The following is a 13,094-nucleotide window of genomic DNA, read 5'->3' on the forward strand; positions in this document are numbered from 1 at the left end:
CTATTATCGAAGCCAAAACTGCCTACTTTTCAGCTAAAATTCTGGTGGCAGAGAACAAATCTAGGGAGATTTTCACAATTGTTCATGATTTAGCTTTTTCCTAGAGGGCTACACCTAAACCCCTTCCCACCCAGTCCTTATGTGATTCACTGAATTATTATTTTCTGGATAAAATTATTAAAATCAAGACCAATATCCCACCCCCCCCTCCTACTTATGTTGCTCCTCTTCCTCCCACTGTTCAGTGCTGCCTTTTTTCAATCCCCCCTCTCACTGAAGAAGTATTCTTGGAAACAATTCCTAAGGTAAAATCAGGTTCTCCGGCAGACATTTGCCCGGCTCGCATTCTTCAACAGATTTACTCTGTCTGCACCCAGCCCCCGATCACTCTTCTCAATAATTCCCTTGCTCAGGGGGTTGTGATCTCAGCTTTCAAAACTGCCACAATAGTGCCCATCCTAAAGAAGCCTGGAGCAGATTTGTCTGCCCCAGTCAACTATCGCCCCATCTCCCTGCTACCCTTTCTGGCCAAGGTGCTTGAGCGCCATGTTACATCGGCACTCAGTGCCCACGTAGAAGCAACTGGGGGCCTGGTGTCTCGTCAGGCGGGTTTTCGACCCAGGCACTCCACTGAGTCTGTTGTGGTGTCGGTCCTGGATAACCTCAGGGAGGGCATGGATCAAAACAAACACCAGGCCCTAGTGCTCCTTGATCTCTCCGCCGCTTTTGATACGGTGGACTATTCCATCTTGCTTTCACGTATCAGAGCGGCGGGAATCGGGGGCTCAGCCTTGGTCTGGCTGTCGTCCTTCCTGAGGGACCGCACCCAGGCTGTCCGGCTGGGGGATTTCACGGCAAGTCCACTCAACATCACTTGTGGTGTCCCTCAAGGTTCTTCTCTTTCTCCTCTTTTGTTTAACCTCTACATCTATCCCCTAATCTTTGCTCTTCAGCAGATGGAGGTCACCGTATATAATTATGCGGATGACCTCCAGCTCATCTTTAACCTTTCTCCTTCGTCCCATTCTCTCTCTAATTTTCAGTCTATCATGATTTTTATCAGGGACTGGATGAGCCACAACCACTTGAAACTGAACCCCGATAAAACCGAGTTGGTTCTCACCGGTGGCTCTTCCAGTCCCTGGAACTCTCTTTTCTGGCCCTCTTCTTTAGGTCTCCCTCCCACCCCCTCTCCTACAGTCAAGACTTTAGGCATTAAAATGAATAACCATCTTACCCTACACTCACAAATTAGTTCTGTTGTTTCTTCTTGTTTTCTCACTCTTCGTACTATTCGCACTGTTGCCCGATTTTTTTCCCCCCTGGCACTTAAGCTGATCATGTCTGCCTTAGTGATCTCCCGGCTGGACTACGCAAATGCCCTGTATAACGGCATCCCAGCCTACAGTTTAAGAAAGCTCCAACTGGTGCAAAATCAGGCGGCCCGGCTTGTGTACGGCCTCTCCCGATCCCACCATTCCACCCCGTTATTGAAGGCGCTCCACTGAGTGCCTGTCAGGGAGCGTTCGCTCTTTAAAACTGGTTGCATGGTTTTCCAGGCCCGCCAGGGCTCAGCTCCTGCTTTTATTGTCTCCCTGATAAAGGAATACGTCCCTGCCAGAGAGCTTCGCTCATCCTCTCAATCCCTTCTGCAGGTACCCCGTTACAAGCGGAAAAAATGGGGAGGGGCCAACTTCTCATTCCTGGCACCTACCTTTTGGAACTCCCTTCCCGATCATCTGCGGTCGGCCAAACACTACTCCCTTTTCCGTAAAGGCCTAAAAACCTTCTTGTTCAATCAGGCATTTTCGTAGTAATCTATCCTCTGTCCCTCTTCTGCTTACTTTGCCTCCACAGCGCCAAGAAACCGTTTAGGTGAACGCTGCGCTTTATAAATATTTTAAATTCAAATTCAAATTCCTGCACAAAAACAATCCTGCCAACAATGCAGACACCCTTGCATCATGGTGGAAGGATGCCTGAGTTGGCGCTAGGCACCAAATTGATCGCCTGCCCTGGCTGAAAGAACAGGAATGTGCTGTATATCTGAACTACGGGATATTCCTTTCCTTTCCATTTGACGTAGCGCAGCAAATGGGTTGCTGCAGTGCCCTGCACCAAAAATTCACAAATTAGGACCTCAGTTTCACAATTGCACATTTCATAACAAGTTAGATAAATTCCTCAAACTTACACCTCTGAAGGTCTCTAAAAACTGGGGTTAACAGTCTCTTATTCTCCATTGTAAAGTGTGGGAAACAAAACAATCAGCTGTGACAGTGTGGCTGAGCCAGTGTTAGAAAAAAGGCATGATTGTCTATGACTGTTCCCCTTAGAAATCTTATTGCTATTGGTAATGTTAGTCTTCCAGTTGATAAACTCAGGTGCTTGGCATGTTCTCAGCTTTAGCATCCACCCCCTGACATTACAGGCTTTAAAACATTTTGAATACTGTAGCAGTTCTACCTTGGCTTCCAGATCTAAAAAATGTGCCTGGTGCTCTCTATTTCTGCAGTATTCAATATCTTTCTAAAAGAGGACTCCTTCATCAACCATTTCAGAAGCTCTTTCAAGTTATTAGGAATGACCCGCCTGTTTCAGTCAGCACCTTTATTAGATCGACCCTTTTCTTTAGAGAACTCAGGTTCTCTCAACAGGAGGCTGCATTTTCCATTTGAAGAAATTAATTTAGAACAAACTTCAGCGAGCCCGCCCTCACCAGCAATGGCCGGCTGTGCCCATAATTTAATAGTCTCTGAAAAATATTTAAAGATTGTATTAATCAGACCCACTTCCAGCCTGAAGGCAGTGTTTGTTGGCAGACCACGATAGCCCTCTCAGATATCCATCTGATAGATAGCTTTATGGCTTATCTCATCAGGCTCCCATATAACAGCAGAATAACAGTTTTCAAGGTACATGTCACTTTCAGAATCTCAGCTGAATTCTGACGCAGTTCAAGATCCATAGGGGCTTATTTACAAGCCCCCTGCACCGCCGGTACGTCACTTTTCCCCCATATTAAAAGTGATGCACTGGCGACGCAAGGGTTTTGTAAATAAGCCCCATACTTTTTAGCGCGATTGCTGTTTCTATTCCCACATTCATCATATTTGCTATGCAGCAATTACTTCTAAAAATAACTTCTAACTACCTACACTCGGCCACTGGCTCCAGTTTTTTTACCATAAAGTCACCACCTTGGCATCTTTTTCATTTTAATATGGGAGGGAAAAACTTAAGGCCTGATTACGATCTTGGCAGACAGAGTTACTCCGTCAGAAACCTGACAGATATCCCGTCCTCCAAATTATCCTATGGAACTTGTAATATGGCGGACGAGAAATCCATCACGCTTGTGATGCAGTATCCCATCTTCCAAGATCGTAATCATGCCCATAGTTTAAGTTTTAGACTCATTAATTAACAGGTCATTCTCTGTTCAGTATTTGGAGAATTCATTTAGCTGCCTTTGAAGACCCCTTGGGGTAAGATCTATTAAAATCGTGTAGTTAGCATTAAAAATAGGATATTGATGGTTCTACTAGTTTAAGAGGGAATGAACAAACTAAACTCAGTGATGTTAGTGCTTCAGCAATATATATGGAAAAAAAAGTGGGGTGGCCAAATAGCCCTTACCTAAACCCGATCGGGGAGCTTACATTCCTGGAAAGCGCCCAGTGGCTGTCTAGCTTAACTTGGGTCCACGATTCCACATGTAGTTATATTATCAGTTTCAGTAGGTTCATGGATATCCCCAGTTTTTTCAATGTTTTTCCACAGATCAATCAATAGTATCAAATGCATATTCTAAATCTATATAATTTATGTATAGTGGTGTTGTTTTGTATTGGTATGTTTAGGAGTGTGATCATTTTAAAATGTTTCCAGAGATCGCTTGGACCTTTTTTATCGATCAATACCATTATGCGTTCTCTCTATATATTAGGGATTGTATTTGCTCTCATTACTGCCTCATAAAGGAGTGAAGAACATTGGCCTACAACTTTGAATTTGTTTTTAATATTTTTGCAGAAAATCCATCGAGTCCTTTGGACCTTGAGTCTTTTACTTTTCTAATCACGTCTTTAACTTCAATAATAGATGGAATCAAAACTTCCACGTCATTACATGATATAACACAACTGCTTCATTCAACTACCTTATCTGGTTTCTTATCACTCTGCTATTCAGCATAATTATTTTCTTACTGTAGAGTTCTGAGATAAGATGTATTCAAACCTCCGCCTTACTGGATTAGCTTCAATCTTGTTCATTTTTCCAAAGATCTTCCAACAAATTCAATACCCTCTTAAATGGTAGGTGTTTTAATAACCATATGACCATCAAAAGCATAAAAGGCAGTCAATGCAGTAATCTTTGAACTTGTGATCATAAGCTATCACCTTGCTCGCTGTGACCAACCTACAGCAAATCAAATAACTGTGTTTCAGTGTGGTTTACTTATCCTGTGTAGTGTCATTCTAATCTGCTATCCTACAATCTAGTGGTGCACTCCTATTGACATGTAGAATAATTCACCCCAGTCGCACATTTCAAGAAAACACACTAGTGCCCTTACCTCAAGTGTCTTAATTCCATACTTAACCAAGGTGTATTTTCCAGATTTTGCATCAACCATAGCTGTGAAGTTAGCACCAAGAAATGTGGCTCGGATGACTGAAAGAAAACCAAGAAATATAAATAAATTGGTCAATTTCAACCCTAGCCACATCAACAGCTTTATCAGGTGTAGGAAATTGGGTTATTGGTTGAGGGGGTAAAGCCATACTCAAGCAGAATCCATAATCCTTGTCAGGGTGGAGTCACAAGGAAGCCCTAAATTAACCTGTGCTCTACCCCCTGGCAGCTTGGCACAGGGCAGTGAGGCTTAACTTAAAGGCAATGTTTTAACTTATGTGTGCAACCCTTCATATAGTAACACAGCAAGAACACACCATAAAAGGATTCCACACCAGTTTAGAAAAATTGTGTTTTTTTTTATAAATAAACAACACCAAAATAACTAACATCCAATTGATCGAAAAGGAGATATGGAGGCTTCAAAGATTTCAGTGAAAAGTGCGCCAAAATGCACATGCCAACAGTGGAAATCTGGTCACGCCAGACCAAGACAAAGCCCCAAGCTCAGGCTGAATGCAATGGAGTGCGAGCAGACTTCAGAGCCCCAGTTAGGCCTGCTGAACAAAAGTACTTTAGGTCCTTGTTGATGGGTTCCGATGTACTAGAAGGTCAATGCGAAGTTCTTGCATTGGAAGAACCCTTCAGGCAGAGGCAATGGGTTGCAGACGGAGTAGAAGAGATGTATCAGTTCTTCTGGATCCACAGATGTGTTAGCAAAACACCTTAAAGGCAACTTTCAAGGAATAGTGCAGCTTGGCTGCATAGGACTTTCAGATGGCAGAGTCCAAGTGCTGGGATCAATGTTGTTGGAGCCTTCTGTCCTTGAGACTCTAATCAGGAGGCCAGCCAACAAGCCCTTGGAGTGAAATTGGGGTCCTCAACAGAGGCTGGCCCAGTCCTTCTCACTCAGACAAGAGGACAGCATACATCAGGTCAGCACAGAAGGGCAGCGGTTCCTTCAAAGAAGCAGCCCAGCAGAGTGGTAATCCTTTCAACACAAAGCAGTCCTTCTTCCTGGAAAAGTATTCACAGGTCCAGAAGTGAACTGATAAGGTAGTGTCTGAAGTCCATCATTTATACCTGGTGGCCACCCTGGAAAGTGGGAGAAGCTTCTAGAAATTCTGTTTGAAGTACACAGGCTTCCTGCCTTTTCTGCCCTGGCTCCAGACTAACCACTGGGAGGTGTAGCCCTTGGTGAGAAGGCAACACAACGCCTATTCAAGTGTAAGGAGGCCTGTTCCCAGCTCCACCCTGGCAGTGAATTCCCATCCAGGCACAACTAAGCTCTCTAGTGTGGTTTTCTAGGAGAAATACTCAAAGCCCACCCATCAGCTACACCAAGTCATATGACCTAGATACAAGCTACAGGTGCTGCATGGCTAGGGAAGTAAAATGCCAACTTTTTAAAAGTGGCATTGTCAAAATTGTAATATAAAATCTGGTTTTACCATGAGAGAGGATTTGTCAGTACAATTGGAAAGACACCAAACCAAACATGAACTGGCTTTGTGCTCTAATTTGGAAAAGATCATTTATTAAATGTAATAAGGTAACTCCAATGTGAGCCTATGGGAGGGATAGGTCTTGAAGTAGTGAAATACAAATGTAACAGTTTTTGACTACAAGGACATTTAAAGTACATGTGCAACTTTTTAAACACAGTTCAGCATGAGCTCTGGGCTGTCCATGGTCTACCCTAAGGGTGACATTGGTGTTAAAAAGGTTAAGGCCTGGAAAGGTTTATTTTTAGGGGTGTGCGGCCATTTCCGTTTATCCCACAGAATGTGCGGTAATTTGCCCCTTCTGCCTTCCATAAAGAAGGCAGAAAAATAGGGCAAATTTCCACACACTCGGGGGCGGAATGGAAGTTGTCCGCCCGCCGCCCTCCCGCCACCCGCCTGCCACCCGCCCGCAATATTTAAAAGATTAAAGCCTTAAATAAGATTAAAGACACTTACCTTATAGCAGGACATCTCTTCCGGGTCTATCGCGTCTTCTTCTTGAAACTGCGCATGCGGGGGAGCCTGGGCATGCGCATTCCTGGTGAGGAACTGGAATTCTCATCCCTAATCTGCGTCAACCATCTGAGTGGGCTGTCTGAACACAGAAGTAAGTCCCAAACAGGTATGGTCTCAGTTTACTCAGTGCCCTCTGGAAGGTTGCAGGGGCATTACCCTGAAATAGAAGAACAAATTGGCCCAATAGTTGGTGACAGCCCTCTGCTGCCTAAGGGTCAGAGTAGGAGCGAGGTTAACACCCTCCACTTGGATAACAGAGGATCAGTTAGAGGTTCACTCTCCTTTTCCACTTCATCATCTATCACCAACAACATGGTGATCTCATAGTGGGGCTTCAGGTGATTGAGGTATAGGACCCGTAGGGGCTTCTGATGGTCTTGGAGTCCACCAGGCAGGTGGCCTTCCCCTTCCTCTCAATCAACTCATAGGGCCCTGTCCAATGATCTTATGGGGTCCTGGGCTCAAGTGGCTCCATCACCCAAACCTTCTAGTTAGGCTGAAGCTTGACCAGTGTGGCCTTCTGGTCATGCCATTGCTTTTTCAGCTCCCGACTAGCTTCTACGTTCTTGGAAGCCTTCTACCAGAAATTCTGCATTTGGTTGCAGAGTGCTAGCATGCAGCTAACCATGAGGGAGTTCAAAAGGGCTAAACTCATCTTCTTTCTATGGTGCCTACCTGTAGGCAAAAAGTAGATAGGGCAAGAGGATATCCCACTTCTGCATCATGGACTCTAGTAGGCCCATACTCATGCCCTTGAGGGTCTCGTTGAACCTGTCAACAAGCCCATTATTCTGGGGATGATAAGTTGTGGATAACTTGTAGGTTACATGAAAGTTGTGCTTCCCTTTTGAAGTGTCCCTTGCATGCACTGCCAGATTTCTGAGGCTATCCCCCTGTTCTGAATCATTCAGTCATGTCCATCATGTTGATTTTCAATTGATCTTGATTGGACCACGCAGGTTTGTTATGACTTGGCACGCAAGACATAAACTAGGTTTAATATAAGAACACGCCATGTGACATTTAATATCACTACTTTTATACATATAAACAACAACTCATCACTATTTAACAGTGATATACAGCAAATGTGCACAGACATGTGAACATAATAAATGTTTGTACGAGCACACTGGATCCGCAGATAAATACAACAAACATTACGCGAGGTCACAAGGCAATGCAAAAACAACAGTTGATGGACAGAATGTGGAAAAATGTCATGCATTCAGCCTAGTACAGAGATCTGGGCCTAAATCCATCGTTTTTTTGCTCACCACACCAACCCAGTTCAGACATGGACATATGCAAATCAATCTTGACCCTGTACCTAATGGGAACAGCCAGCCCGAACTGCCAAGCCATGTCTTCACTGGACCGCAATCAAGCATCCTAGGACCGGTTTCTGGCTATCAGCCGTCATCAGCCAGGATAGCTTTACTCCAGTGGTGTGGAGAGCACGGGACTCACGTCTGAGCATACCCGTCCCACTCGGGGTGACAAATGCAAAAACAACAGTTGATGGACAGAATTCAGAACAATGTCATGCATTCACCCCAGTACAGAGATCTGGGCCTAAATCCTTCGGTTTTTTGCTCACCACACCAACCCAGTTCAGACATGGCCATATGCAAATCAGTCTTGACCCTGTGCCTCATGGGAACAACCAGCCCATGTCTTCCCTGGACCGCAATCAAGCAGGTTCTTAGCAGGGCCACCCGTGGAATTGGGACAAGGCAGATCTGGTGGCCATAGGAGGTCTCTAAAATTGTCGGGAAAGGAACCATAGAATAGGACCTCAGACTTATCTTCATTACACTTGAGCTGAGCAAGTGCTAACCAGCGAAAGACAGATGATAGGCAGAGCTGAACCACCGACGTATCCAACTTGTCCTTAGGCCAGGTGAACAAAAGTTGGGTATCATTGGCGTAGGCCATTATTTTAGCCCCCAACTGTTCTGCCAAATTAATCAAAGGGGTCAGATAAAAATTAAAAAGCAGGGGGCTCAAAGTAGACCCCTGTGGAACTCCTGTAGTAAGTTTCTTGGGCATGGAGGCGTGTGGTGGCATCCAGACCTGTTGCGTCCTATTATCCAAGAATGATGTCAACCAGTCAAGTGCTAATCCAGAGATGTCAACGGCAGCCAGTCTGGTAAGAAGTAGGGCATGGGGCACCGTATCAAAGGCGGCAGAGAGGTCTAGTAAGATCAGAACCGCTCTGCCACCTCCATCTAGGCACTCCCGAATCGCCTCAGACATCTCAACCAGCGCCGTTTCAGTGCTATAGGCAGCCCGGAACCCTGATTGAGCCGGATGCAGAGCCTGAGATGACTCAATAAAACTATCTAACAGTCAAAAAGCGATCTTCTCACAGCCTTTAGCCAAGGCTGGCAGCAAAGAAATAGGCCGGTAGCTGGAAGGAACAGCCGGATCTGACCCGGCCTTTTTTAGAAGTGGCAGAAGTTTTGCTTGCTTCCAGCATGACGGGACAGTTGCAGAGGAGAAGGAAAGATTAACAATCTGGGTAGCCTCTTTATACACTGTATCAGCCACCCCCCCAAGAACCCTCGCTGGACACGGGTCCGAAGGGGACCCCGACTTCAGGGCCTCAAGTACTGCTAGGATGTCGGACTCGGTGGAGGGAAAGAAGACAACAAACTGCTCAACTGGCTTAGGCACAGAGAAAGAGGGTAGTGCTGGGGAGGACTTGAAACCGTCACAGACAACTCGCAGGTCCTCTTGAATCCCTGCAATTTTATCTATGAAGAAAGAGGAGAGCTCTTCACACCAGTGATCAGATGAAGGCAGCATAGGTTGCGCAGCACATGGCGATAAAAAGCTCTGAACAATTGAAAAGATTTCCTTGCTATTATTGTTTGCTTTTTCAATTCTCCCTGCATAGTAGCTACTTTTGGCTGTTCTAATCGCAGCATAGTAGTCCTTTTGAGTAGCGCGCAGATCGCTCTTTGCCTCAGGCAGGTAGGCTTGTCTCCACACCCGTTCGAGTTTCTTACATTCAAGTTTCAATTCCCGTAAGGTGTGGGAGAACCAAGGTTTAGAAGGGGTAGACCGCATCCTACGAATACATCTCTTATTGATGGAGACAGCTGACCCCTATTCCACCCATGTGTTAAAAGCACTAACCGCTACATCAATCTCCAAGGTCAATATCGGACGGTTTCTGGATAAGGATTCAGTCAAGGTGACTAAATTAATCCTCTAGAAATTCGCAAGTGGGGGAATACCCCCGACCCCTGTGGCTCTATCCAGGGACCAGGAGAACCTAATCAGCTCATGGTCCGACCATATCACGCTCTCAGGGCGGGTCATGGCAATATCAAAATTGGAACAAACCAAATCTAGAAGATGGCCTCCCACATGGGTTGGAGCATTGACCCATTGTTTAAGGTGGGCCATGGTTAGGGCTTCACCTAGGTGGTTGGACTCAGTAGAGTCCAAAACATCAACATGAATGTTAAAATCCCCCATAAGGAGAAACCTTGAAAATCTTTAGACACGCTGCACTATAACCTCCTCCAATGCCCCAATAAAATTCCCAACATTGCCCGGAGGACGATATACCAGAGTACCTCCCAAAGTAAAATGTGGGTTAAGCACAAGAGAAAAATGGAGCAGCTCCGCATCCCCCAGCTCATCTTGTGGTTCACAGGAGAAGACCCATTTATCCCTATAGATCACAGCAACACCACCACCTCTGCCGAGCATGCGGTCGCCCTCATGATCTTAAAACCCCGCGGAATGGCTAGCTCCACCACCGGGGCACAAGTATCGTTTAACCAGGTCTCGGTCATAAAAAAAAGATCAAGTTGGTTCTCCGCCAAGATTTCAAAAACGTCGGCGGCATGCTTCATTGATAGGCTGTAGCTGGTCCAGAACACAGCTCTGTGAACAATTTGTGGTCTGCCCCATAATTCCCACGTATCACAGCTTCTTCTTGATCTTCATTGGCTCCCAATTAGGAAGAGGATCAGCTTTAAGATTTTGCTTTTCACCCAGAAATCCTTATACTGGACAGGCCTGTTCTATTTACGAGCTAGAATTAAGTTCTATACTCCCTGGAGAAACCTGTGCTCTGCAAACCTCTGCCTTGCCAAAGTTCCAAAGGTTAAGAAGGTAAGGTCCAGGGGCATATATTACTCTCTCATGGGCCCCTCTCTATGGAATAAACTTCCTCTGGAACTCAGACGCATTGAGTCTACCCCCTCATTCCAAAAGAAGCACAAAATTGGCTTTTTCCTAAATTTTAAGTCCATACCCTTATTCCCCCCTCCTCGGTTAGCCCTTTCTTCTGCATTAGCACCAGGACACTACTTAGAGTAACAGTTGTGCTCTAGAAATCATATACATACATACCAAACATGAACTAGTTACCTGCTCTTATTTGAAAATTGTCACTTATTGCATGCTTTAAAGTAACTTCAATGTTAGCATGTGGGAGAGGTAGGCCTTGCAGAAGAAATAAATTGATTTAAGAGTTTTCACTATCAGGACATGGAACATAAAAGTACATGTCCAACTTTTAAAATATACTGCACCCAGCCCTAAGAGCTGTCCAGAGGGGGTGACTTATATGTTTTAAAAACATAGGTTTGGGCATGGCAAGCAGGGTTATTTTGCCACATCAAAATGTCAGTTGAAAACTGCACATACATGCTGCAAGGCAGACCTGACACATGAGACATGTTTAAATGGCTAGTTAAGTGGGTTGCACAATCAGTGCTGCAGGTCCCCAAATAGCATTTCATTTAGAAGCCATGGGTAGATGTAGTACCAGTTTACAAAGGACTTGCAAGAAAATTAAATATGACAATTGGGAATAAGTCAATGTTACCAAGTTTTTTAAGGAGTCAGCCCATGCACTTTAGCACTGGTTACCAGTAGAAAGTATAGAGAGTCCTAAGGCCAGCAAAACGAGATGAGAAAAAATAAGGGCAGGAAGGCAAAATGTTTGCGGGAAGACAGCATGAAACTGGGGGATTAAGCCAGTCTAGTACTGGAACGCTTTATAGCCCCAGGCATATCTCTTTTTCATGTCTGGCAGTGCCCCCAAACCCATTGGTTGATGTTTTCTTGTGTTTTTGCAACTACTACAAACCAATGTCCATATATGCTTTCCACCCTGCATTTACTCCAGTTACAAACATGCATGTATGAAAGGCTGAAACTTACTCCAGAAGTTAATTAGGTTTTCACCTGGTGAGGTCCAACTGAATTCTGTCCAACTTGAAGTGTGTGCAGTAGACAGGCAGGATAGCCCCAAACAGAGAGAACGGCAGTAAGTAAGTCATACTTCAACACCAGTCAGATTGAAGGCAACTTTTTATACTTTTTATTGAAATAAAAGGCAGTTTGGAGATTTGTGTAATCAGAGATGAATCATGGCCAAAGTAAACCCAAAATTATGGTCCCAAGACACTGATTGATGACACTGGCCTGTTACAGAGGACTATCAGAGAAAAAACAAATTGAGGGGCCGTATGCATGACAAGGACCTCAGTTCTGTTTGAATTTAATTCTAGAAAGTTATGTCCCATCCATCCAACCACTTCTGAGAGGCAGTTCCTAAGATTTGGGCTGTCTCATGATCTCCATCCAGACGCAAAATAAATTGAGTGTTGTAGGAAATTGGGTTTTTAGTTCATAGGGGTAAAAACCCTTCTCAACAACAACGAAAGGCCTTTTCAGGGTGAACCACAAAAGTCACTAAATTAGCCTGTGCTGTTCCCGCTCGTAGCTAGGCACAAAAGCAGACAGGCTTAAATATGAGGAAATGTGTAAAGTATTTAAGCTGTACACAAACAGTAAGAACGTGAAATACGCAGCACAAGAAAAATCCCACAGCAAATAAAAAATAGAGTACACTTTTCTAAATAATCTGAAACCTAAACACAAAAATCCAATTAGTAGAACTGTAGGATTTTATGGGTAAAAACGAGAGCATACAGGATCAAAGCACCAACTACCGGCATCTAGTTGTGGAAGACTGGGACAAATGTTACAGTCGACCGCAGGGGAGCACGGGTCAGATACAAGAAGTGGTTTGAGCCCAATTTTGGCTTACCTTCGGACTTAGAAGAATTTTGAGGAAAAATGTCTGCAAAGATAAAGTTCAGCGGGGCAAAGCAGCTAGAGATGTCCGAGGAGCAGGAATCTTCATTGTCACATTTTTGAAAGTCGAAAATCTCAAGAGGAAAAAACCTGCAGGCTTTAGCAAATGACCAGTCCATGAGGCTGGATACCCTTCCAGTGAGGAGCCACTGAACAGAATTGTCTGCTGAGGAGAAGAACATCCGTAGTAAGGTTAGTGGGCGATGCATCATGGGCAAATCAGCAAGCTGGTTGGTCCTGGTCTCCTGTCGGTTCTCAGACAACAGTTTATTGAACATTTTCTAAGTCACACATTTTGTTTTT

General features: G+C 44.6%; 1 protein-coding gene across 4 annotated transcripts in view; it reads right to left on the reverse strand.

Annotated features, from left to right (window-relative positions):
• The window catches only part of LOC144785896 (metalloproteinase inhibitor 1-like), a 260,665-nt gene that overhangs the window by 189,200 nt on the left and 58,371 nt on the right, over positions 1 to 13,094 (reverse strand). For all 4 annotated transcript variants that reach the window (XM_078664768.1, XM_078664769.1, XM_078664767.1 and 1 more), the window contains one exon: positions 4,583 to 4,680. In XM_078664768.1, the coding sequence (XP_078520894.1) occupies positions 4,583 to 4,680 (98 nt within the window). The remainder of the gene's footprint in view (positions 1 to 4,582; positions 4,681 to 13,094) is intronic.

Source organism: Lissotriton helveticus, chromosome 10 (assembly GCF_964261635.1).
Source record: "Lissotriton helveticus chromosome 10, aLisHel1.1, whole genome shotgun sequence".
Classification (NCBI taxonomy): Eukaryota; Metazoa; Chordata; class Amphibia; order Caudata; family Salamandridae; genus Lissotriton; species Lissotriton helveticus.